We start from the raw sequence: 27,055 nt of genomic DNA, 5'->3' as shown, positions 1-27,055 counted from the left end.
TGCCTCCTTTGTTGAAGATAAGGTGTCCATAGGTTCGTGGATTTATCTCTGGGCCTTGTATTCTGTTCCATTGATCTATATTTCTGACTTTGTGCCAGTACCATACTGTCTTGGTGACTGTGGCTTTGTAGTATAATCTGAAGTCAGGCAGGTTGATTCCTCCAGTTGCATTCTTCTTTCTCAAGATTACTTTGGCTATTTGAGGTTTTTTTAATTTCCATACAAATTGTGAAGTTATTTGTTCTAGTTCTGTGAAAAATACCGTTTCTAGCTTGATAGGGATTGCATTGAATCTATAGATTGTTTTGGGTAGAATAGCCATTTTGACAATATTGATTCTTCCAATCCATGAACACAGTATGTTTCTCCATCTATTTGTGTCCTCTTTGATTTCTGTCATCATTGTTTTATAGTTTTCTATGTATAGGTCTTTTGTGTCTTTAGGTACATATACTCCTAAGTATTTTATTCTTTTTTTGCAATGGTGAATGGTATTGTTTCCTTAATGTCTCTTTCTGTTTTTTCATTGTTAGTATATAGGAATGGAAGGGATTTCTGTGCATTAATTTTATATCCTGCAACTTTACTATATTCATTGATTAGCTCTAGTAATTTTCTGGAAGAGTCTTTAGGGTTTTCTATGTAGAGGATCATGTCATGTGCAAACAGTGAGTTTTATTTCTTCTTTTCCTATCTGGATTCCTTTTACTTCTTTTTCTGCTCTGATTGCTGTGGCCAAAACTTCCAACACTATGTTGAATAGTAGTGGTGAGAGTGGGCACCCGTGTCTTGTTCCTGATTTCAGGGGAAATGCTTTCAATTTTTCACCATTGAGGGTGATGCTAGCTGTGGGTTTGTCGTATATAGCTTTTATTATGTTGAGGTATGTTCCTTCTATTCCTGCTTTTTGGAGAGTTTTAATCATAAATGGATGTTGAATTTTGTCAAAGGCTTTCTCTGCATCTATTGAGATAATCATATGGTTTTTATCTTTCAATGTGTTAATGTGGTGTATTACATTGATTGATTTGCGGATATTAAAGAATCCTTGCATTCCTGGGATAAAGCCCACTTGGTCATGGTGTATGATTTTTTTAATATGTTGTTGGGTTATGTTTGCTAGAATTTTGTTAAGGATTTTTGCATCTATGTTCATCAGTGATATTGGCCTGTAGTTTTCTTTTTTTGTGGCATCTTTGTCTGGTTTTGGAATTAGGGTGATGGTGGCCTCATAGAATGAGTTTGGAAGCTTACCTTCATCTGCAATTTTCTGGAAGAATTTGAGTAAGATAGGTGTTAGCTCTTCTCTAAATTTTTGGTAGAATTCAGCTGTGAAGCCATCTGGTCCTGGGCTTTTGTTTGCTGGAAGATTTCTGATTACAGTTTTGATTTCCTTGCTTGTGATGGGTCTGTTAAGATCTTCTGTTTCTTCCTGGTTCAGTTTTGGAAAGTTATACTTTTCTAAGAATTTGTCCATTTCATCCAAGTTGTCCATTTTATTGGCATAGAGCTGCTGGTATAGTCTCTTATGATCCTTTGTATTTCAGAGTTGTCTGTTGTGATCTCTCCATTTTCATTTCTAATTTTGTTAATTTGGTTCTTCTCCCTTTGTTTCTTAATGAGTCTTGCTAATGGTTTGTCAATTTTCTTTATTTTGTCAAAAAAACAGCTTTTAACTTTGTTGATTTTTGCTATGGTCTCTTTAGTTTCTTTTGCATTTATTTCTTCCCTGATTTTTAAGATTTCTTTCCTCCTGCTAACCCTGGGGTTCTTCATTTCTTCCTTCTCTAATTGTTTTCGGTGTAGAGTTAGGTTATTTATTTGGCTTTTTTCTTGTTTCTTGATGTAAGCCTGTAATGCTATGAACCTTCCCCTTAGCACTGCTTTTACAGTGTCCCATAGGTTTTGGGTTGCTGTGTTTTCATTTTCATTCATTTCTATACATATTTTAATTTCTTTTTTTATTTCTTCTATGATTTGTTGGTTATTCAGAAGCGTGTTATTTAGCCTCCATATGTTTGAATTTTTAACAATTTTTTTCCTGTAATTGAGATCTCATCTTACTGCACTGTGGTCAGAAAAGATGACTGGATTGATTTCAATTTTTTTGAATTTTCCAAGACCAGATTTATGGCCCAGGATGTGATCTATTCTGGAGAAGGTTCCGTGTGCACTTGAGAAAAAGGTGAAGTTGATTGTTCTGGGGTGAAATGTCCTATAGATATCAATTAGGTCTAGCTGGTCCATTGTGTCATTTAAGGTTTGTGTTTCCTTGTTAATTTTCTGTTTCGTTGATCTACCCATAGTTGTGAGTGGGGTATTAAAGTCTCCCACTATTATTGTGTTACTATTAATTTCCTCTTTCATACTCATTAGCGTTTGCCATACATATTGCGGTGCTCCTATGTTGGGTGCATATATATTTATAATTGTTATATCTTCTTCTTGGATTGATCCTTTGATCATTATGTAGTGTCCTTCTTTGTCTCTTTTCACATCCTTTATTTGAAAGTCTATTTTATCTGATATGGGTATTGAGACTCCTGCTTTCTTTTGGTCTCTGTTTGCATGAAATATTTTTTTCCAGCCCTTCACTTTTAGTCTGTATGTGTCTCTTGTTTTGAGGTGGGTCTCTTGTAGACAGCATATATAGGGGTCTTGTTTTTCTATCCATTCAGCCAGTCTTTGTCTTTTGGTTGGGGCATTCAACCCATTTACATTTAAGGTAATTATTGATAGGTGTGGTCCCGTTGCCATTTACTTTGTTGTTTTGGGTTCACCTTTATGCATACGTATATGCATTTCCTGTCTAGAGAAGATCCTTTAGCATTTGTTGAAGAGCTGGTTTGGTGGTGCTGAATTCTCTCAACTTTTGCTTATCTGTAAAGCTTTTGAATTCTCCTTCATATCTGAATGAGATCCTTGCTGGATACAGTAGTCTAGGTTGTAGGTTATTCTCTTTCATTACTTTCAGTATGTCCTGCCATTCCTCATTCCCCTCTTTTCTTTTAGGAGAATTATGTTGCCAAGGGAAAGGGGCTTCATTTTCATTCCATAACTACTTTCTGCTGTTTAGGGTTCTGGTCCCTAAATCGTTAAGGCAGTATTTTCTCCTAACACTCATATTGAGGTTCTCTGATCCAGGAACCTCAACTAATAGCTGGAGGAACCTGTGGCACAGATAGCAGATCAGACAACCATTTGTAACTTAAAATCCTTCATTTGACTAGAAACAAATCCACTTACGTAGTTGCAGATGCAGGGAACAAACAGCAAAAGTGGAACAATTAGAATTATTGTCACTAAGATAGTTTTCCACCATGGGGAACTAGTTAACATCTCCCAAAGTGAGGCAATTGAGGCTTCAGGAGTCTCCATAGCCTCAATCATCGTGGTCATGCATTTAGTAAAATGAGTGACATCAGTGCTCATATCAGGTATATAAGTACAGCGTTGGGTGTGAATAATGGCACAAGTTCCTCCTTGCACAGCTGGCAGAATAGCTAAAGCTAATCTGTTTTGTAAAACTACCTTTCTAATTTGTGCTTGTTCAGCATTAAGAGCTGAAATAGCTTTTTGAGAATCTTGTAATGCCTGCTGAGTAAAATTAGTCAAAGCATCTTCTCGTAGCATAACATCTGTAGTTCCCAAAGAAGGAACAGACACTGCAGCCAAATAATCATACCAGTGAAATACAGACCTTGCCCACCGGCTTTTAAGGTGGGGTAAATTAGCAGGCTTTTCCAGAAGCTCTGAAAATATAAAGCCATGAGTAAAGGTTAGACCTAGGGTGCATCTCCCTATCTAACCAGGGGGAAGCCATGTCCATAGGTAAGAGCCACATATCCAATAAGTCCCGATCGGAGCAAGCCAGCATGACTGAGATATCCAGTGGCTGGCCAGAGAAAGGGAGGATATGAATTGGGGTTGGAAAACAAAGGAATGATTATATTGCATATTTCCTGAGGCAAAAATCCCAAGTGTTTCGAATCACTATAATTAATTTGCCGACTAACTTCTGGGGATGGTTCTATTTGTTCCCCGCATATAGGGGCAGTAGATATTAGATGTCCTTTTTCAGGAGCTAACCATATAACCTCATTCGGTATTTGATAGACATCAGGTAAAAAGCCATTAGATCAAGACCGATTTGCCTTTTATGTAGAAAACTCGTCATTGAACCTAGACAATGTATAATCGAAATTAAAAGTCACATTATATCCATAGTTAAAGTACAATGTGTTGCACCCATCCATTTTAGGATTGTTAGATGTCTTCAGAAGAAGAAGAGGCATCGCATATGAGTGTTGTCAAGGGTATTTGCAGACTTGGAGAAAGTATTTCTTTGAAGTGGAGATGTCCACCATGGGAAGCCTTCCAGTGACGAGGAGCAGAGTTCTCCACAGACCCAGCTGTTAGACTGATTGTGAAATGCTGCAGAGGAGTGAGCCCAGGACATGAAGGCATTGTTTTGAGGATCAAAAGACAGACTCAGGATATTTGGAGTAAACATAAGTAGGCTCACATAGATTATCAGTCCCATCTGAAAAGTATAAAGTCAGAGCATAGAAAGTAAAGACATAAAATGAAGTCACTTAGTTCTGGTCAGAGTGTCACCTCTTAACTCGAGTCTGATGTACCCACATATCAATTCCTGGCACTTTGATAGCTGTGGGAGAAGAAAGAATAACCTGGTAAGGGCCTTCCCAGTGGAGCTCCAGGGTTGGCCCCTAGGCCCCAATATGAGGACCTCGGTTCCTGGTTCAGATAGAGGCTTGCTTGACTCAGAGCTGGGTCAGGAGTCATCTCTGGGAGTTCTGTTAATGCCTGTTGAAAAACTGAGAGCTGAGTTACATAACTAGTTAATTCCAAATCTTCAGGGTCTATAACAATGTCTGTGCATAAGAAAAGCCTTCCATAAATACATTCAAAGGGGGGGAGGGGCAGTCCTTCATTTTTGGGAGCAGTTCAAGCCCTCATTAAAGCTATGGGTAGGACTTTAATCCAGTTGTCCTGGGTCTCTTGAGTTAATTTGCACGGATATCTTTTGATAATGTCATTAACTTTTTCAACCTTTCCTGAGGATTGGGGTCTCCAGGAACAGTGTAAGTGATACTCTATTCCTAGAGCTTTAGACACCCCCGAGTTACAGCAGCATTAAAGGCGGAGCCATTGTCACTCTGAAGGCTCCGTGGCAGTCCAAACCTGGGGATAATTTCATGGATTAAAATCTTTATAACCTCCTTAGCTCATTCACTATGACATGGAAAAGCCTCAATCCATCCAGTAAAAGTAGCCACCCAAAATTGTAAGTAAGAATATCCCTTAGCTTTTGGCATATGAGTAAAATCAATTTCCTAGTCCTCTCCAGGATACTTTCCACTTCCTTGTAATCCAGATTTTGCCAGCTTTTCAGCCTTTGGGTTATTTTTCTGACATACCTCATACCTTTTGATAATGTTCTTTAAGTGCTCATTACATTTTTCCCTTCAAACAAACGAGAAGCTATCTGGTAAGTACTCTCTCACCCAAATGAAAACTCTGATGTAAACCCTTAAGAATTTTGCATTGAGCACTTTCAGGAATTATTAATCATTCGTGCTCAGACAGTAACCATCCTTTATCAGTAATCTTTGCTCCTCTTTTCTCATATCTTTCTAATTCTTTCTCAGTATATTGTGGTTTTCCTGTTCCACAGGACCTGTCCAGATCAAAGGCATCTGTAGTGTGTGGCTTTCATAAAGTGCCGCTTTTCTGGCTTGACAGTCAGCCAGCTGATTATCTTCACCTACTTTACTCCCATCCCTGTTGTGTCCTTTGCAATGCATAATAGCTACCTCTTTAGGACAGTATATAGCAGGTAAATTCTCTCGATCTCTCTGAAATGTTTAATAAGTTCTCCTGTTGCTGTTTAAAACTGTCTTTCTTTCCATATTGCAGCATGAGCATGTAAAATCAAATAAGCATACTTAGAATCAGTGTAGATATTTACCTGCTGCCCTTTGCTTAACTTTAGAGCTTCCCTGGTGGCTCAAAGGTTAAAGCGTCTGCCTGCAATACAGGAGATCCAGGTTCAGTCCCTGGATCTGGAAGGTCCTCTGGAGAAGGAAATGGCAACCCACTCCAGCATTCTTGCTTGGAGAATCCCATGGATGGAGGAGCCTGGTAGGCTACCAGTCCACAGGGTCGCATAGAATCAGACATGACTGAGCGACTTCACATGTCATGTCATGTCAGAGCTCGGGTCAGAGCCACAAGCTCCACTAACTGAGCACTGGTTCCCTGGGGGAGAGATTTTGCTTCTAAAACCTGTTGAGCAGTCACCACGGTGTAACCTGCTTTACACTCTCCATCCTGAACAAACGAACTGCCATCAGTAAATATTTCCATGTCAGGATTGTCTAATGAGGTATCCATTAGATCCCCCCAAGCTGCATAGTTTAAAGTTAAGAATAGGGAACAACCATGATCTGGTGTTTCATTTTCCTTCTCAAGAAAGAAAGTGGCAGGATTTAAATTTCCACACACTTTAAGCTTAGTTGATGGTCCTTCTAACAACAATGACTGATATTTAAGAAGTCTACTGTCTGTCATCCAAATATTAACCTTAGAATTTAAGATTCCACTCACATTATGAGAAGTCAAAACAGTAAGGTTTCATCCATTAATTACTTTTAAAGCTTCAGGTGCTAATAAAGCCCCTGCCTCAATTACTCTTAGGCAGTGGGGCCACCCACATGCAATTACATCTAATTCTCTGCTTAGATAAGCAATAGGTTGCTGGTGAGGCCCTCGGGGTTGTGTCAAAACTCCCAAGGCCACACCTTTCCTTTCAGTGACAAACAAATTAAATTCTGACCCTGTGGGCAAGCTCAGAGCAGGAGCTTTCAGGAGGGCAATCAGAAGAACCTTAAAAGCCTTTTGAGTATCTGAAGACCAAACTGGTTTGTCAGTTGGGGCCTGCTGAGCTTCAGCTATAAGTTTATTTAAAGGCTGGGCAGGTTCCCCATAAGCTGGAATCCATAAGTGACAGTAGCCAGTGATTCCCAAAAATCTTCTCAATTATCTTAAAGTCATAGGTAGGGGATGATTTATTATAGGTTTAATTCTCTCAGGGCCTATGGCCCTAGTCCCTTCTGATAAGATTAAGCCCAGATATCTAACAGATTGTTGACAAAACTGAGCCTTCTTTCTTGATGCCTTGTAACCACAGCCTGCCAGAATGTTTAAGAAGTCTTCTGAGGCTCATGAACAAGCCTCCTCTGTCTCACAACAGAGCAAAATGTCATCTATATTTTGTAACACCACAGCTTTGGAGCTATTAAAGTTTTGTAGATCCCATGACAAACCTTGTCCAAATAATGAGGACTCTAACGAAATCCCTGGGGCAAAACTGTCCAGGTTAATTGAGAAGCTGGCTGTGCAGGGTCCTGAAAGGTGAATAGAAATTGACTTTCCTCTGTGAAAGGCCCTGAATAGAAGGCACCTTTTAAATCAATTAGTGAGAAACATTTGGCTTGCTCAGGAATTTCAGACAATAGCGTGTAAGATTAGGCACCACGGGCTGTAAAGGAAATACAGCCTCATTAATTACTTGTAAATCTTGAACTAGTCTCCATTTACCATTTGATTTCTTTATATCCAAAATAGGAGTGTTGCATGGACTGTTACAGGAAATTAATAGTCCCTGCTCATTTAAATTCTCAATGATGGGTTTTAACCTTTCCTTAACCTCAGGTTTCAGTGGATACTGCTTCTTATGTGGAAATAAGTATTGGTCTTTGAGCTTGACAACTATAGGAGTAGCATTTTGTGCTTGACCCACAGATTTTCAATGAGCCAATATGCTAGGATTTACATTTTGTTCAATTCAAGGGAGAGAAAGGGAAGACTCCATATTCATGAAAATAGAGGCATGGGCCTTACTCAGTATATCCCTCCCCAAAAATGGTGAGGAAGAATCTGACACAATCAGAAACTCGTGTGAAAATAGCACAGAGTAAATCACAACTTACAAAAATAAAAAAAAACTGAAGTAATACATTTTGGCTCATGCAGACAGTCCCATTACAGAAGCAGATCGGGAAGAAAGTGGGCCAGGGTTTCAGTAATTTGACCCAGTATCTAAAAGGAAATTGACGCATTGCCCCCACACACACACTTATTAATGGGGGGCAGTAATAATTAATAATTAATTAACCCCAATGCCTGGGGTTCCTCAGGTGCAATTATGAAAGGAGCTTGTGTGGGGACCTGTGGGCATATTCAGTCCTGATTGTCTTGAGAGTCTGACCCCTGACACCCATGCCTCTGGGGGCCGTCTTTTCCAGTGTGGTCCCTTGTGGACCAGACATGAAGCCCGGGGTGGCCTGGATGTCTGAGGGCAATCCCGCTTGAGGTGCCCCTCCTTTCCACAGTAATAACAATCCCATCCCTTTTCATCTAGGTCCCTCTGTGCATTTTTCTCAGGCTGTTTAAGAACGGTTTTCATAGCCATTGTGAGGGCTTCCGCCTATTTCCTTGTCCTTTTCTGCCTTTAATACCTTTAAAGTCTTTAAACACCTTTAAAAGCTCTAATATATTTTTCTGGGTCCTCTAAATAGTCTCCCAGATCCTCCTTGGTTTTTTGTATTTCTTGATAAGAAAAAGGCTTATTAACTCTCATAGACTGATTATTTCTCCTGCTGAGTGCTTCATGAAGAGGAAACAGCTTGTGTGTCTGTTCCTCAGTCTCTCTGGCTGCTCTGTGCATATGATCCCAGGGATAGATTGGAGAAACCTGCTTTTCTTTATCTCTTTGTCTCCTGTCCTCCATCTCATCTAGCAAAGTAGGAGGACAGGAGGGAGCTGAAGGTGTCACACCCAAATCTATACCCTTAGGACACAAGTCTGGCATATTTCACAGAGAGAAAAAGGGCAACACATATGCTACTTCTACCCATTTCCCTTGTTTTCTACATAACTGGTCTAATTGTAAACCAGTATTATACTTAAGAGACCCTCCAACCAACCAGCATTCACTGTTCTCCAATGGATACTGTGGCCATGCAGTATCACATAGGAAGACCTGGTGTGTCTTCTTTAAGCCCTGGGAATCAAATCTATCCCAGTTTTTCAGGATACAGTTCAAAGTAGTGAGGCTGGAATTCTTAGCTCCCCCCTGTAAGAGAGGAAAAAAAAAAGCGACCAGCACCCTCTTTCTGCTGGAGGCATCCCTGCCTGCTCTAGATGGGGGTATAGACAGACTTTACACCAAAGCTTTTCTTTCCTGCTCAGAGTTAGTGGGTCCCTTACCGATGCAGGCGATGTACACGTCCCTCCTGGTTCTACCACCGAGATGGGGTGGAGATGCACCAGGGGTAGACCTGATGGCATCCCTGACTGACGTCCAGCTCCTCACTTAAAACCTTGCTTGACTGTGATGCCACCCAGGGTGCAATCAGAGTAACCTTTCAGAATGCCTCCCAGGCTAAACTGCTGGGGGAAACGTTCTCATCACCTGAGTGCCTGTGCACGACCCTGAGTAAATTTCTGACCACAATATGACCGATATGAACATAAAACTGAGATGTTCCTTCAAAGCCTCACCACACCAATATAAGAGCTTCCTAAGTGTCACCAAACCAGTATAAGAGTCTCCTCTTTTCCACTAAGAGGCACCGTTACCAAAGCGGGGTGGGTGGGGGGGATCCCTTGTAGTTCCAATCTCAGTAACCTTTAACCTCAGAGATGCTCTTCAAGCTAGAGCTCCATCTAGCTTCCAAACATTCCATGCCTAGCAAGGCTAGGTGCGTCCTGACTACCAATCCAAGTTTGGGACCAAAGTCATCATACACAGTAATAGCATAGATCACAAGTCCCTTGACAGTCTATGATCCGACAGATTAGGTTACTACTTCTAATTCCAAGGAGTTCTGATATGGTCAAAGAGACTGAAAAGTTTGGCCAGAAAGGAGAGTTCAGTCCACATGCTTTGCCCATTTCTGGCGGGTCCCCTAAAGGAGCTATGGGTGCCTCTTGGCATTGACAGGTCGTTATAAACCCCCAACAGGTATCTGCCATAAGCCGTGTGAGGTGACCATGGAACCGCAGAGCAGGGCTCCACACGTAATTTGTGCAGGGCATGCCATTCATTCACACAAGCACACCATAGAGTTAGTAAAGTAGAGCAGAAAATGTGTTCACTAGGAGAACAAGGAACTAGAGCTCCAAGCATCCTTACCTTGTCCTGAAGATCCCCCCAAGATGAAAGGTTGTTGCTGAACTACAAAAAGACGCCAGGATTCTTGGCCCCCAGAGGAGAAGAATTCAATCTGGGGCCCGAGATGTGGCTTGATCGCTCAGAGCTTTTGTGTAATAAAGTTTTATTAAAGTATAAACGAGATAGAGAAAGCTACTGACATAGGCATCAGAAGGGGGCAGAAAGAGTACCCCCTTGCTAGTGTTAGCCATGGAGTTTTATACTCTCTAATTAGTTATTACAGTGAATCAAAAGAATGTCTGAAGGTTATAAAGACCTCGCTAGACCTACTCCCATAAATTACACCTTAAGATAACAGGACTAACCAGGTTTTTTTTCCAGAGACTGTCCTCAAGCAGGATACATTATTGTTATATAATCCTAAGGAATGTAGAGGGACAAAAAAAGTTTGTCCTTTCTTCCTCCTTGAGAATTCCAGACCCCTCTCTCCTTGGGGACCCCTGGACTTCTTATCAATGTGCCTAGGAATTGACTCTCTCAAAAATATACAGCCTTTACATACTCCTTTCCCGATTTGGAACCAGTCTGTTGTTCCATGTTCAGTTCTATCTGTTGCTTCTTGACCTGCATTCAGATTTCTCAGAAGGAAGGTAAGATGGTCTGGTATTCCAACCTCTGGAAGTTTCCCACAGTTTGTTGTGATCCACAGTCAAAGGCGTTTGCATGGTCAATAAAGCAGAAGTTGCTGTATTTCTGGAATTATCTTTTTTTTTTTTTTTAATGATACAGTGGATGTTGGCAATTTGATCCCTGGTTCCTCTACATTTTCAAATCCAGCTTTAACATGTAGAATTTCACAGTTCTTGTATTGTTGAAGACTTGCTTGGAGAAATTACTTTTGTAGCATGTGAGATGAGTGCAACTGTGTGGTAGTTGAACATTCTTTGAAATCACCTTTCTTTGGGATTACAGTCAAAACGACCTTTCCAGTCCTGTGGCCACTGCTGACTTTTCCAAATTTGCTGGCATGTTGAGTGCAGCACATTCACAGCATTATGTCTTAGGATTTCAAATAGTTCAACTGCAATTCCATTACCTCCACTAGCTTTGCTGTTAGTTATGCATTAATAGGTCCACTTGACTTCACATTTCAGAATATCTAGCCCTAGGTGAGTGATCACACCATCGTGGTTATCTGGGTCATTGATATCTTTTTTGTATACTTCTATATATGCTTTCAATCTCTTCTTAATATATTCTGCTTCTGCTAGATCCATGCCATTTCTGGCTTTCATTGTGCCCATATTGCATGAAATGTTCCTTCCCTACCTCTAAGTATCTTCAGTGGATCTCTGATCTTTCAAATTCTATTGTTTTCCTCTATTTCTTTGCATTGATCACTTAGAAAGTCTTTATTTTTTAAATCTCTTCTTGCTATTCTGTGGAACTCTACATTCACAGGGTATGTCTTTCTTTTCTCTTTTAAATTTTGCTTCTCTTCTTTCTTAAGTTATTTGTAAGGTCTCTGCATACAACCATTTTGCCTTTTTTCATTTCATTTCTTGGGAATGGCTTTGATGTATTACATAGAGATTAAAAAAAAAAATAGGATAATTGCATCTAGTTCCATTACTTCATGGCACATACATGGAGAAACAATGAAAACAGTAACAGACTTTATTTTCCTGGGATCCAAAATCACTGCAGATAGTAACTGCAGCTGTGAAAAAAAAAAAAAAAAAGACACTTGCTCCTTGGGTTAAAAACAAACAAATATGAAAAACCTTGACAGCATAATAAAAAGCAGAGACATTCCTTTACCAGTAATCCTCTGTATAGTCAAAGCTATGGCTTTTTCCAGAAGTTGTGGGTGGATGTAGGAGTTGGGCCATAAAGAAAGCTGAGTACCAAAGAACTGCTGCTTTTGAACTGTGGTGTTGGACAAGACTCTTGAGAGTCCCTTGAACTGCAAGGAGATCCAACCAGTCCATCCTAAAGGAAATCATTCCTGAATATTCTTTGGAAGGACCAATGCTGAAACTGATCCTCCAATACTTTGGCCACCTGATGGGAAGAACTGACTCATTAGAAAAGACCCTGATGCTGGGAAAGATTAAAGACAGGAGGCAAAGGGGAAGACAGAAGATGAAATTGTTGGGTGGCATCATCAACTTGATGAACATGAGTTTGGGCAAGCTGTGGGCATTGGTGATGGACAGGGAACTCTATCGTGATGCATCCAATGATATAGCAAAAAGTTGGACATGACTGAGAGACTGAACTGATCTGAGGTACAGAGGACATCAAGGAGCAGGCAGAAATCTTTGGGGAAGGAGGAAGGACCAATTCTTGGATAGCTGACAATGATAGGTCGGCAGTCTGTTTCAAGCTGGAGAAGCTGTGGTGAAGCAACTCTATGCCAGGTGGAGAGAATGGTAAGAGAAATGCAAGGCGGCAATGCTGGGATTTCCCAGACGACAAGATCCCTGTTCTATTAAAATTCATCAATGCTCAATTTTTTTAGATGATTGGAAATATGAGTTTTGTTTTGAAAGTGGTAGAGCAATATTCAGTGGAAGGACTGATGCTGAAGATGAATCTCCAACACTTATACCATCTGATGTGAAGAGCCAGCTCATTGGAAGAGACCCTGATGCTGGGAACGATTGTAGGCAGAAGGAGAGGGATCAAAGGGAGGAGATGGTGAGATGGCATCACCAAGACAATGGCCATGAGTTTGAGGAAACTACACAAAATAGTGAAAGACAGGGAAGTCTGTTCTGTTGTCATACATGTAATCACAAAGAATCAGACATGACTTAGCAACTGAACAATACCAATGAGAACAGAGGGTCCAGTGAAGCCTCTGGCTCTGGTGGGAGTGGAGAAAGATTTTGGTGGAAGACTAGGTTTCCCATTCTCTGATGCAGTTCCTTGAATCCAAGACAAGGAACACAAGATATTGAATGTATTACCAAACATCGTTTTCTGAAAAAAAACAAAAAACTGTTTTCTGCAGGAGTAAGAGGTTAGACTGAGTTTGTGATTGAGATTTTACTGAGGGGTGTGGAAGGAAACTGGAGTGGGCTGAGTCTGCAAAACCCAGGTGACCAGCTGCTGGAGGGCGAGGCATGTGGTAAACATTCTGCGCTAGGTGGAAAATGAATCCAGAAAAAGTGTCCCTTCTGGAGTGTACAACCAATGTAGTCCTTTAATGCAGCAGATCAATTCAATGGTGTTTTGGGGCAAGCGAAAAATGCACAATGGTTGGTTTGCTTTTGTCAGTTCCTGTGGATAGTTAGATGACTCAATGTCTGGTTACTTCAATGCATGGTTGGAATCATGCTTGGAAAAGAATACTAGATGAAGTCTACACATATATCGTCATTAAACAGCAAGCATAGGAAGGTTTCTATGGCAACTGTAGGGATCTCATCATGAGGGGCCAAATGTGGACAGTTTCATTTAACCGGCTGAGATTGGACTGTACAGGTTGCCATAATTGTTGCTATGACAAGTAGCCATAACAGCTACTTGTTGCTATTTTGCAGATGTGGGAAACTGACAAGAGACCAAAAGCCTTACAACTCTCCGTGCAGTGCAATTTCAGGCTAGAAGCAGTTGGCAAGGGAAGGCTGACAGGTAAGGCTGGGAATGGAGTAATCTGAGCCAGTAATCATTAGCTCTTGTGGAGCCCAGAAAACAGAAGCATTGACACATTCCGAGTTCTGTGTCATGGTTCATAAATAGAGGTCCTTTGGCTTAAATCAATATTTAGCCTTGGGGATGGCAGCCATAACCTCTAAACAGAAGATTCCCTTCTCCCCGGGTGGGAGGATAATTCATATTTGTTCCAGACTCAGGAACCCAGAAAGCCCTCTCAGTGCCACTTTTTCTCAGCAGGCACACACACAATCTAGAAGGTGGAATTATCATCATAGTGCCCATTTTCCAGATGAGACAACTGAGGTTAAGGGACTTGATCAAGTTCACACACCTATACACATGAATGGCCAAGCAAAAACCCAGGGCAACAGACCTCAATTTGTGTGTTTTTGCTCCACACCCACTGGGAGTGGTGGGTGGTGATCTGACACCAATGCATACGCAGAAGCAAGCAATATTCAGGCTTAAACTGAAGAAAGTAAGGAAAACCACTAGAACATTCAGCTATGACCTAAATCAAATTCATTATGATTATATAGTGGAGATGAAAAATAGATTCAAGGGATTAGGTCCGGTAGCCTGCAGAACTATGGATGGAAGTTTGTAACATTGTACGAGAGGTGGCCACCAAAACCATCCCCAAGAAAAACAAATATGAGAAGGAAAAGCGGTTGCCTGAGGAGGTCTTAAAAACAGCTGAGAAAATAAGAGAAGTGAAAGGCAAAGGAGAAAGGGAAAGATATACCCAATGGAATGCAGACCTCCAGAGAAAATCAAGGAGAGATAAGAAAGTCTTTGTAAGTGAACAGTGCAAGAATTAGAGGAAAATAATAGAATTATAAAGAGTATAGAACTCTTCAGGAAAATTGGAGCTACCAGAGGAACACATCATGCAAAGTTGGGCACAATAAAGGACAGCAAAGTCAAAGACCTACCAGTAGCAGATGAAATTAAGAGGAGGTGGCAAGAATGCCAAGATGAACTGTACAAAAATGGTCATAAATTCGGGATAGGGATGATACTTGGGTCACTCTTGTAAAGCCAGATATACTGGAGTTTGAAGTCAAGTGGGCCTTAGGAAGCATCACTACAAACAAAGCTATCAGAGGTGAAGGAATTCCAGCTGAGCTGTTTAAAACATCCTAAGGAATGAGGCTATAAAACTGCTGCATTCAACATGTCAGGAATTTGGAAAACTCAGCAGTGGCCACAGTGCAGGAAAAGGTCAGTTTTCAACCAATCCAAAAGAAAGGCAACTTCAAAGAATGTTCATCCTATCATGCAATTGTGCTCATCTCACTTGCTAGCAAGGTAATGCTCAAAATCTTTTAAGCTAAGCTTCAACAGTAGATGAACTGAGAACGTTCAAATGTACAAACTGGTTTGCGGAACCAGAGATCAAATTTCCAACATCCATTGGATCATAGAGAAAGCAAGGGCATCCCAGAAATACATGTCCATCTGCTTCACTGACTTTGCTAAATCCTTTCATTGTGTGGACCACAACAAACTGTGAAAAATTTTAAGGAAATGGGAGTACCAGGCCACCTTACCTTTATCCTATAAGTCTGTATGTAGATCAAAAAGTGTCAGTTAGAATCAGACACGGAACAACTGAAAGATATAAAATTGGGAATGCAGCCTGACAAGGTGTACAATGTCATTCCCGTTATTTAACTTCTATGTAGGATATATCATTCGATATGCTGGACTACATAAATTCCAAGCTGGAATCAAGATTGCTGGGAGAAGTATCAACAACCACAGATATGAAGATGACACCTCCAAAATGGCAGCAATCAAAGAACTAAAGAGCCCCTTGATGAGGAGAGGAGATGCAAAAATTGACTTAAAACTCAACATTCAAAAACCTATTCACACAAAAAAAATACTCAACATTCATGGCATGCAATCCCACCACTTCAAGGCATATAGATGAGGGAAAAGAGGAAACAGTGGCAGAATATTTTCTTCAGCCCCAAAATCTGGACCTTGACTTCAACCACAAAATTAAAACACACTTGCTCCTTGGAAGGAAGAAAGGCTATGAAAAATGGACGGTGTATTAAAAAGCAGAGAGTCACTTTGCTACAGAGGTCTGTAGTGTCAAAAGTATGATTTTTCCAGTAATCATGTGTAGATGTGCTATCTGAACCTTAAGAAAGGGTGAATGGCAAAAGTTGAGCTTTTGAACTGTGGTGCCTCAGAAGATTCTTGAGAATCCCTTATGCAACAAGGATATCAAACCAGTCAATCTGAAAGGAAATCAACTTCTGACCCCTGGTGTCTCAGCTGAGGCATCTACTGAGGGCCTCCAGGTGGAAAGAATGGATGCTTCTGAGCAAAATTGCCTAACCGTGGCAGCTCCAAGCAAAGAGTTTGTAGCTCCACCCCTGGAGGAAGCTCAGAAAGACTGAAGGCTCTGTGTACCCTGGATCCCCCGATACATGCGTTGCATTGTCCCCAGCAGCATTAGAGGCCAAGGAAGGGGCATTCTGGGCCCTGGAGGAGGGGGATGGCTCAGGGATTCACTGGAGCCATCACTTACCAAGTAGGACTGGAAAGGACAGAGCAGGCATATGTGGCAGAGAGCTGGTGATTGGGGTGTGGGAACAAGAGGGAACCAGCTCTGCGGGAACTACCTCACCCAAACTCCCCTGGAGGAGAAGTCCAGTGATAAGTACATCTGAGATGGGATGAAAAAAGTCTATTTCTTTACCCCTTAGAATTCCTCTGAATGAGGAGGTGGTGGAGTTGGTCGGTCATCATGAACTCTTCCATGGCCTAGACCATCCCCCAGTCACTATCCTTGGGGCTGCCTCTCCCCAGCTTCAGTCATGTAGTACTGGAGGAAACTGAGAATCATGTGTGCTGCTGGGTCAGGGCCAATGACCATGTAAACCCAGTCATAGGACCCCATGGCCCTGCCAGGATGGCTGATCTGGGGCTGTACAGGTGATCTGAGGTGGGTCATTCAGAGAACACCACTGAACTCTCATATCTCTGAACTTCTTTCCTTACTAGAGGATGCCTTTGGGATGTAAAACCCTAGGGCAGGTAGCTTGGACTCCCTCACTAGGTGTAGAAGCCTTAAGGAAGAATGTTTTCAGGCTAAGACCTCCAAAGAAGAGAAAAGGGAAAGAGCGAGGGTGAGAAAGAGAGAACTGATAACTTCTGATTTCTTGGGGCCAGTCACTGAAATCTTTGTATTTGCTCTGATTCTTGTATCCTGCATTCCCAGAATCATTGCAATGAGTCTCCCTTTTCCTTGAAGTCAGTTGGAGTTGGTCTCCTCTCAATTCAATTCAGACTTGGTTCTAGATCCTTCACTCCCAGACACAAACAGAAGCACACATTTGTTTCAGCACCATTACGAGTGAAACCCTTTATTCTTTACTGAGAATAGGGTGTGCAGACCACCAAGTACAGTTCATCAGCATCCTGGGCAGGAGTGCCCTAAGTGGGAGTGAGTCTGTGTTAGGAGTGGCCTTACTGATTCCTGAATCACTCCCAGCGTTTACACTGCCTGTGCCAGGCCAATCCTGTCATTTCCTCGATCAAAGACCGAGAAATACTGCCTCAGGAAGACGTCACCCAGGGTCCAGGTCTCTGTAGATCTATTCACTCGGGTCCCTCGAAAGCCAATAAAGCAGTCGCCGCTAGAATCCTGGGGGAGTCAGAGACACATTCCAGTCAGCCTGAGCCCTTACGTGCGACTCCCAGAAATATCCAGACCCAGCAACGTTCTTGGTTTTTATTTCCCTCTTTTGGTAAGTATCAAGTGGTTTTATGAGCAGCAGGGGGTGTGAGAGTTCATCCAAAACCAAATAGGGCCCATACATGCGGCTGCCATGAGGAAGGTTGTGGTGAGTGGAGGACTGGGAGTTGGGAAAACAGTGGAATGATAAACAACAAAGTCCTACTGTAGAGAGTAAGGAACTATATTCAATAATCAGTGATAAACCAGAAGAAAAAGAATGTATATTTTTTATGTGTATAACTGAGTCACATTGCTGTGCAGCAGAACTTAAGGCGACACTGAAGATCAGCCACACTTCAGTACAATTTTTAGAAAAGAACAAGAGTGTCCATAGTTCTCCTCAGTCCCTGTTTCTTTCCTCCTGATTCTTGCTCCTTGTTTTCTCTACCGAGAATTCAGGTCCTCCTCTGGCATCCCCACAGTCCAAACTGTATTAAAAAACTATTTTTTTATTGGATTATAGCTGATTAACAATATTCTGGGTTTCAGGTGGACACTAAACCAACTCAATTGTATGTAGCTATGTATCCTGGTCCCGAAGATACCCCTCCCATCCAGGCTGTCACATAACTGAGCGGATTTGCCTGTGCTACACAGTAATTCATTGTTGGTTATCCATCTTAAATATAGCAGTGCCCACAACACGTTCATGAAGACTTAGCTCAGTAACTCTGGGAAGCTTCTTTCGGCCCACACTCACCCTCTATGGCCACTCCAGGCTTGGTTGGGTAACGTACTCTGGTTCCCCATTCCCACCAGTCAGTCCGTAGCCCTTATCACCCCTAGTAAGTCCCAAGTGCCCCAGTGCAGAGCACCTTGGGATGCCATTTGTATGGTATCCAGTGCAGTGTTGCCTAGAAGCATTCAACCCTCCATATGTCTCCATGAGTTTGTGGTTTAAGAATTCCTGATTCCCTCTGTTCCTCAAAGCCTTCTTTGAGCCCATCAGCCTGCTATGTACTCCCACAGGGAGCTGACATGAAGCCTCCACCCTGTGCCGGGGTGAGCAGTCACTGTGCACCCTTTATTCACCTTTGTATTCAACATCCTCACAGAGGGGTCGGGTAGCCCAATTCACAAAGGGGGCACCTGGCTAGAGCAAGGGGAAGAAGCAGCCGAGATCTAGCGTGACTGTGTAATTTATCATCCAAAGCAGGAAAACTTTGAGAAGGGAAGGGAGACTGTTAATTTATGATGGAGCATCACACTGGGATTGTCCCCAGCCATTCACCTTGTAACATGGCCTATTTCAGGGACTGCTAGCACTGACTTTCATGTTCATGCACCTAAGGATTCAGATTGAACTGAAGCTCTCTGAGGACTGAGGGCCTCAGTGTTCCCCTCACCTTGTGACTCCCACCATGCCAGCATGGTGTGGCATCTCCACATTTATTTCAGGATGATCAGCGTCCCAGACGGCCCTTTACTGTCAGGTAGTTGGTTCTGTGGGAGGCACTGGCCCAGCCACAAGGCTCAGAGCATCTGCAATGGTGTGACATGGCCTGCAGAGGGCGTCCTCCTCCCAGCAGCAGCCCAAGGGTTCCTGCAAGCTCCAGTATGAGAACCAACCCTCAGTATTGCCCCCTCACCTTGATGGTGTAGGCTTGAGCTGGCAGTGGGTAGTTGATGCCGTTGATGGTGAAGTCAATAGAGGGCAGGGTATTGACCACAGAACATGATACATAGTGCTATTAGAGAGAGAGGGAGAGAGGTTGGCCCTGGAGATCCTTGATGTGTGCGGAGACTGGGAGTGACCCTGGGGCATGACCATTCACCTTGGTGGTACCGAAGAGCCTCAGGATGTTATCGACCAGTCTTCCTGGGCCAAGGATCAGTGACGTCCCAGTGTCCACAGTGGCCTCACAGCCGTCATTACAAGCAATAACCTGACTGTTCATGGAGATGCTGACAGGCAGTGGAACAAAGTGGTCATCGAGGTCACTCTGAGTCTCCCCAGACCTGCCTCATTCCCAACTGTCTCCTAAACAGCCCTTTGTCTCTTGCCCTGACTCTCTTCATCTGCTCTTGACACTTCACCTCCCTTGACATCCTTGAATGCGGTACTTGAATACACCAGGATGTTTTGTACCTTGACACAAGCTGGTCTTCCTTCCTAGAAGACTCCCCTCCCCTTTGACTAGCAAATTTCTTCTCATCTTCCAGACTCCAGCTTAATTGCACTGTTTTCAAGGAAGACTTTCCCCTGGTGTTTATCAGTCTCCTCTCTTGGTCACTCTGTGTAGACCCTTCCTCACATCTAGCATGTACCAAAGTTACAATTCATTAAGTGTGCATGTCATTTCTGTGCATCTGCCTTCTTAGATGTGAGGGCGAGTTTTATTCTCATTGCCTCCCTAAAGTGCCTGACACACAGTGAATGCCCAATGTTTGTCTGTTCAATGAGTGAATGAAGACTGAAAATAATGAGAAACATCCACACAGCTGTATCCGGTGGGGAACAAATAATGGGTCGAACACAGAGTGAAGATGGAGATTCGCAGGTGCAGCAGATTCTCATAGTGGAGGGAGAGACAGGCTTCTCTGTGAGAGGGTGTCTCCCAGCACTGCTCCTACAACCAGCTCAGGCCCTGAGACCCTGGCCAGGAAATACATGACTAGCCTGTGGAAACTCCAAGGACATGTCAGCTTTTGTCGGAGCGTATCACACAGAATCCTATCAGATATTGCCCCTTGTCCTCAAGTCACTCCTGAATCCCACCTTTCTGATTCTCTCAGTTATAGCCCCTGCCCCACTCTGTGCCCAGGGATGTGGGGTGTCTTTCTTATTAGTTGCTTTCACATTTTAAGACTGCTGCCCACCTCTCTCTACTGCTGGGTAGCTTCTCCATAAGGAGACCAGTTTTCCCCATTTTCTGAAGACTTTCCCTGTTTCTAAACTGACATTTATCTGTACTGAGAACTTGCTTGGTCCCAGGTAGCCCTGGACAGTTGGTCATCATATAACGCTGTCCAGGCTGGGGAAATCCTCCCTGATCTTGTTCACCACACTGCAGAGTCCTCTGAACATGCTCGCTGCCTCACAGGGCAGTGGATGAAGTGCTCTCCCAGCTTCACAGACCTCTCTGGACCCTGTGAGGACCCTGATCAGAGCCCTGGTCAGGAGGCCTGGGGATTATGAACCCATGGGCTGTTTGTGTATTGATGTGCTTGTGTGTTTATTTGTATGTGTGTTTGTATGTGTCTCTGTGTGTGCTACTGTGTCTCTGACTAGCTATGCATGTTTATATGTGTCTCTGTGTATGTTTGCTAACAAAGGTCCATCTGGTCAGGGCTATGGTTTTTCCACTCGTCAGGTATGGATGTGAGAGTTGGACTCTGAAGATAGCTGAGAGCCCAAAAATTGATGCTTTTGATCTGTGGTGTTGGAGAAGACTCTTGAGAGTCCCTTGGACTGCAAGGAAATCCAACCAGTCAATCCTAAAGGAGGTTAGTCCTGGGTGTTCATTGGAAAGACTGATGCTTAAGCTGAAACTCCAGTACTTTGGCCACATCATGCGAAGGGTTGACACATTGGAAAAGACCCTGATGCTGGGAGGGATTGGGGGCAGGAGGAGGAGGGTACGACAGAGGATGAGATGGCTGGATGGCATCAGTGACTCAATGGGCATGAGTTTGAGTAAACTCTGGGAGTTGGTGATGGACAGGGAGGCCTGGCGTGCTGCAATTCATGGGGTCACAAAGAGTTGTACACGACTGAGCGACTGAACTGAACTGAACTGAACTGTGTATGTTTATGTGTCTGCTTGTTTTTTCCATGTGTCTCTGTGTCTGTCTATGTCCTTGTGGGTGGTGTATATGTCTCTGTGTCTATTTTTCTGAGAGTGCATTTGTATGTGTCTGCCTGTGGTCATGTACAGTAGTGGGAGCATTTTTGGGGCTGACCCTCAGAGGGAGAGGCTTACCGGTCCATGCGGACACGCCATTTGCCCACTTGGATCAATGGTACCCAGTTGAGTGTTCCCTGGTAGTAGGATTTATCCACCCCACCAAACATCACCACACTGCCCTCTGGCTTGCTTCTGTAGAGAGAAGACAACGGGGGGATCCTTGGAGGACAGTAACAACAGCACTCTCTGAGAGCTGTGCTTGTCTACCCATCAAGGCCCTAATAAGGTGCCCATCTACAGATGCAGAAATCGAGTTTAGGAGCAATTGAGAACCAGACTGAGGTCGGTTCCTGGCTAATGAGTGACATAGAGGAGGGTAGAAGCTGAGTCACCTGGATGGGCTCCACCCACTATATCTTCTGAAGATGCCCAGGACCTCCTGTGACCTGAGTGCTCAGGCACCCTCAGAGGACAGGGTGCTGAAGCATTTTGGCTTTCCCCTTGTCCACTTTGTCATTTTTCAGGAAAATCAAGGCCTGCAAGTGCTAAGGGTGTGGGATCAGGTCACCCAGAGTTGTATCCACTGGCCTGTGACCTCTACTGTCCAAAAGGCCCCACACTCAGAAGGGACCCCACCTCTGTTCTCCCTGTCTTGAAATTGCTAATATTTCATGAACAAGTGGTCCCACACTTTTGTTTTGTGTCCCACACTTTCATTTTTTACTGGCTCTTGCAAACTGGGTAGCTGGTGCTGGGCTTACAGTGAAATGCTAATGAGGAAGGAAACATACCCACCATCGTTCTGCTTCCTTATCAAATTCATAAGCAAATCCTAATGCCTTTTCCTTCAACTTGATTCCCGTTGCCTTCCATTAGTCTTCCTCCTCATTCATCCCCCTAGACAAAGTTACTGATCTTGAGCCCAGGAGCAGGGTTGTGTTCCAATAAAATGTTATTTATAAAAGCCAGTGGTGGAGCCAGGTAGGGTCCTGGGGTCATAGTTATCTGGGATTAGATTATCTCTCAGGATACTTCTTTGTCAAGTGTTTTATAAATTTCCTACAACTGAAAGTGAATTACAGATAATTTGGAGAAACTGATTGTCCATCTCAGACTTACTTGCTCAGGTAGAAGGCAAAGACAGGCTCCGAAATGGCACCTTGATTCTTCAGGTTGTCAAAGATGGGGATACCTCCAATGAAAGATATGTTGGGGTAGCTCAAGCCCAAGACGCCATCAAAAGGCATTCCCTCAAACCCGGAATGCTCCATGCTCAGACCAAATGGCTGGTCAGTACTTACAAGGTCCCCAATCTGTGTGAGAGAAGAGTGATCCCACTTACAGATCCATGAAGTGGGGCTACGACTGGGCTGGGGTGCATTGCCATTAGATCCTCAGAGACGAACTGAGGCTGGGCTGTGTCTTCGGTGGATCTCAGGCAGTTATACCAAGCTGGGAGGGGAGTTAGGGTTCCATTTGTGAGAGGCTGTGAATTTTAAAACATCTGCCCCTCTGAAAAACACCACCTGAGTGAGTCAAATTGGCCTCGTGGCTTCTGTACAGGTGGGGCAACCAAGAGTCAGGCCAGGTCCCATCTGTGCCCCCTTGTGGACAAAATGAGCCGCGAGCAAGGCAACCTTCTCTTTGGCATCACTGTGACCTAATGACAGGAATGGACTGCAGTCTCTGTAAGGTACTGTGGATTCTGCATCTGTCCAGGAAGACAGAAGCTGAAAACACAATCTTACTTGCAGGGATCTATGAAATTCCTGCCTGGGGATTAACTTTTGGGTATATGTGTGTCTTTGTGTGAGTGTGTATGAGAGAGAAAGAGAGAGTGGGAACTACTCAAGTACTTTGGGGGAGGCAGGCCATAAGTTTTGTTGGACTCTCAAAGGACCCCTAGAGTGAGAACTCATGTATCAGACCCCCTTAAATTCTCAGGCCTCCAGTTTCCCAGTCTGGATACCTGAAGCCCTTGACTGCCCCGAGGTTCCCCAGATCAGTTTTATCCTGTCCCCAAACACCCCACAGAAACTTCAGTCCTGAAAAGCCAGCCGAGCTCCACTGTTTACCACATGTGTGTTCTCAGCAAGGTCCTTGCTGTCTGCACCTCAGTTTCCTCATATGTCTCATTAGCTAATCAGAGTAACTGCTGTGTGGGGTTGTTGCAGGACTAAACCACTTATCACCTGAAAGTGCCTGGAACAGTCTGAGAATATAAAAGTGGGTGCTTGTCCCCCTCTTCTCGCTCCCAGCAAAATGAACCTTGAACTGCTCATGGACAGAGAAGCTGCAAGAGCCCATCTCAAGCCACTCTCTGGGTTAGCTAATCTGAGTGCTCCTGTGTCACCAGGGGCACTGCCTCCCCAGGGACAGGATCCTATGGGTAAGATGTCCAATATCTACGGGAGTTAGGCTAGGAAGGGTCCTGCCAGAAGGTCCTGAATCTGTTTTGCAAGCAGTGGTTACTCCATAGCCAGTTGACTTAGCATTTGTTACACTCTTACCCGAACGGTGTCATGAACAACAACTCCCTTCATCCACCCAGAACTGTATTGGATTCTGAATTTCCTTTGGGTAGACCGGAAGGTGGAAGACTCATGATGTCTGAACAAAACGTGTGAAGCTGCAGACACAAGAGATAAGTGTCATCAGGTGCCAAGGGTGCAAATCAGGGTGGCAGGGCAATGGAACGATGGTCTGGGTACGGGGTGTCTGTACTCACAGCAGAGTCGGCTGGTGCAAAAGACAGAGTGCACCCACAGGTCAGATGAGCCTGTGTCAAAGACAACCTGGAATTCCTGAGGGGGTGTTCCAATGGTGATGTTACCCGCATATACTGTCTACAGGGAAACGGAGGGAGTGGGTTAGTGCAGAACTGGCTACCCTCTATTCCCACAATCATGGCTCTCTCTGGATGTCACATATGTCTTGAGATCCCTTTCTAACTACCATGCAGCTCACTGAGTTTGGTCACAGAGGTGCCTGCATTTGATATATTTTTCCTGTGCTACATGTTATGCAGGATATTGACTCTATGACCAGGTGTTGAAGTGGTACCTCCTGCTTTGGAAGCACAGAGGCATATCCACTGGACCTCTCGGCCTACTGGACACCCAGGTGCCTTCATTTGAGAAGCTCTGTAGTCTCTTCAAACCCAGCCTTAACACCCCCTTCTCTAGGACGCCCTTCTTGATCAACCTCAGCCACTCCCTCTAAACTCAGAACACATCCAATCGACACCACACAGGTGACCCTTTCATTTGACATCTATTTACTAATATGCCTACCTCTCAGGCTGGCATGAGCATCCTTGAAGACAAAATAAACCCTTTTTCTAATCTATAAACAGTAACCACAGTGTTATATACTTATGGCCTTACACGGAATATGGGTTCAGTAACTTTTTACAGCTGTGGTTCTTGCATCTGTGGAACCTGAATTCCTCTGCCTGGGGATTCACAATTGCTTTGCTGTTGGTTCTACCATTTGATCAGTGACGGTTCCCTCTTCATCTGTAACTGACTGACTCACTTATTTCAGAAGGAACAATCTCCCTCAAACTAATGACACATCTTTGACAAAGAAATGGATATTTACTTTCCACCTGGTAATTGCCTGGCCCAGTCATAAAGACAAACAGTTGAGGATGAGAGTGTGTTCTCCTCTGGGTGGGGTCCCTGTTTTCCAGTGTTTCTGCCTCCTGCAGGAACCCCAACCCCCACCTCCCACATGGCACCTCAAGATGAGCCCCAGTGCTAGGCTAGAGCACCAGGGGGCGCAGTGGAGCACCAGCCTCCCAAAATACTCACATCCTGGCTATTTCTCAGGGGGTGAGTAGTTATATTTGAGCCAGGAGAAGAAGTCTGGTACAGTCTGTAAGCATGTTCCTTCAGGAAATTGTTCAGCATGATTTTTTCACTGCGGGTTTTTCTCATGATCTTCACCCTCTTTAGAGGTATTCTTTACCGAGCATTTGACAAAGAAAACAAAGAAGTTACAATTAGCTGCCAGTGTTAAGTTAAAACTGTCATTGTAATGGCCCTGTGTATTTTCTAATCGTTTTTATGAGGCACATTATTATCAGAATTTTATGCATGCCACGGCAAATACATAGGATTGATTACAGGTTATGTTCTGCAATCTGGGACAAGCCATATGACCATGGGGTGTCTCAGTCTCCCCTTCGGTACAATGGTGGAATGTAACAATACAAACCCTCCAAATAGAATATCTTGGGGATAAATGAAGTGATGGATATAAGGTATCTGATAAATAGGAAGTCTCAACAATGACAGCCATTAGCATCGCTGGTGCCATTGCACCGTATCCTTCTCATAGAACCTCAAGGAGGGAGGTAGAAGGAGGACTCTTATGCTCTTTTACAAGGGAGCAATTTGAAATGCAAGAGGTTACTGAGTTGGCTGTGGTCACACTGCTTGTCAGATGTAAAACTGTATATCAAACAGTGTATATTTCTCCAAGTTGAGAGAAGAGGGAGTTGAAAGAAGAATCCAGGAGATAGGGAACAAGTAAGGATAATTCAGAGGCTCGATAAAGAAGGATGAGCCAAATGAAAAATTAAAAGAAAACAACACAGAGACAAATACACTCACAGAGACTTCCAAAGAGATGGAGAGGTAAATGATAATGATACAGAGATGCAGACATAGACATATACACACTGAAGTAGATAGGGAACAAAGAGGACTTGTTGAATAAAATGTAGAAAAGTGCTATTCCACAGGACCACACCTACATCTGCATAGACTGTGCACTGAACAGTTGTTAGGAGTTGCATTTTCAATTGGTCATGACTGGACCCCAAGAACTGTGCCACCATGAAAATCTACACCAAGACCCTCGGGATTCACAGTTCATAAAGCAAGGTACTTATCAATAAGTAAGGGTTGAATTTCAAGACTGTCAGGGAAATATTCATTCCCATCTAAACCTAATGGGTGGAAGAATCATCAGGTGAAAGGAAAAATCTGAGAAAGGAAGATGATTTTGCTTACAGTCCCCATACTTACTTGACTATGCAATCTGAGAAGGCCACCAGCCCGAGGAGCACAAGCCACTTCATGCTTCTTTCCTGGCTCCAAGTACTCGGGGAAATTCGGGTTCTTAGCATGCAGTGGTGACCGGGAGCCCCTAGTTATATATGCTATGACTTACCCTAGTTTTTCCCTTTATGCCACTAATAGATCTGATAAAAACACAAAGCTTTTGATAAAATCTTTACCTTCATCAGTGTCCTTGGTGAGTGGACTTTGAAGCTTCTCAGAATACAGACAATTCAACTGTAATTTCTTCCTTGAAGCTTTGCTGGAAAATCTAACTGATCTGCATGGACATCTAAGGAGATGGAGAACCTTGCCTTCTTGGAGAAAAATCTGCTAAGAACATGATGAAAATGGTAACTATGGGACATACTTGACATTCATGGTTTCATGTCATCTTCCTAGCCACTTCATGAGATGTGCATTCCTGTCTTAGTTGGAGAGGAGATTGCCAGGAGAATAAGTTGTCAAATGGCAAAGTGAAGACTTCAGGGACAGCCCAGGGACATACAAC

At 43.4% G+C, this 27,055-nt stretch overlaps 1 protein-coding gene across 1 annotated transcript; it reads right to left on the bottom strand.

The window, feature by feature from the left end:
- Window positions 1–17,384: 17,384 nt before the first annotated feature.
- On the bottom strand, window positions 17,385–26,564 carry LOC122674321 (pregnancy-associated glycoprotein 1-like). Its single transcript, XM_043872555.1, has 9 exons — window positions 26,512–26,564; window positions 25,291–25,441; window positions 24,204–24,321; window positions 23,986–24,104; window positions 22,595–22,788; window positions 21,551–21,667; window positions 19,373–19,532; window positions 19,217–19,315; window positions 17,385–17,534 (listed from the first exon to the last, which is right to left on the bottom strand). The coding sequence occupies exons 1-9, from the start codon at window positions 26,562–26,564 to the stop codon at window positions 17,385–17,387; spliced, it is 1,161 nt and encodes a 386-aa protein (XP_043728490.1).
- Between the last annotated feature and the right edge of the window lie 491 nt (window positions 26,565–27,055).

Source organism: Cervus elaphus, chromosome 2 (assembly GCF_910594005.1).
Source record: "Cervus elaphus chromosome 2, mCerEla1.1, whole genome shotgun sequence".
NCBI lineage: Eukaryota > Metazoa > Chordata > Mammalia > Artiodactyla > Cervidae > Cervus > Cervus elaphus.
This window is presented reverse-complemented; position numbering and strand designations above follow the sequence as displayed.

Coding starts and splice junctions, on each gene's coding strand:
- LOC122674321 (XM_043872555.1), bottom strand. CDS start 26,564: ATGAAGTGGCTTGTGCTCCTCGGGCTGGTGGCCTTCTCAGATTGCATA. Junction 24,105..24,203: donor TTGCACCAGCCGACTCTGCT/GTGAGTACAGAC, acceptor TTGTGTCTGCAG/CTTCACACGTTTTGTTCAGA. Junction 19,533..21,550: donor TGGCGTGTCCGCATGGACCG/GTAAGCCTCTCC, acceptor ACTGCCTGTCAG/CATCTCCATGAACAGTCAGG.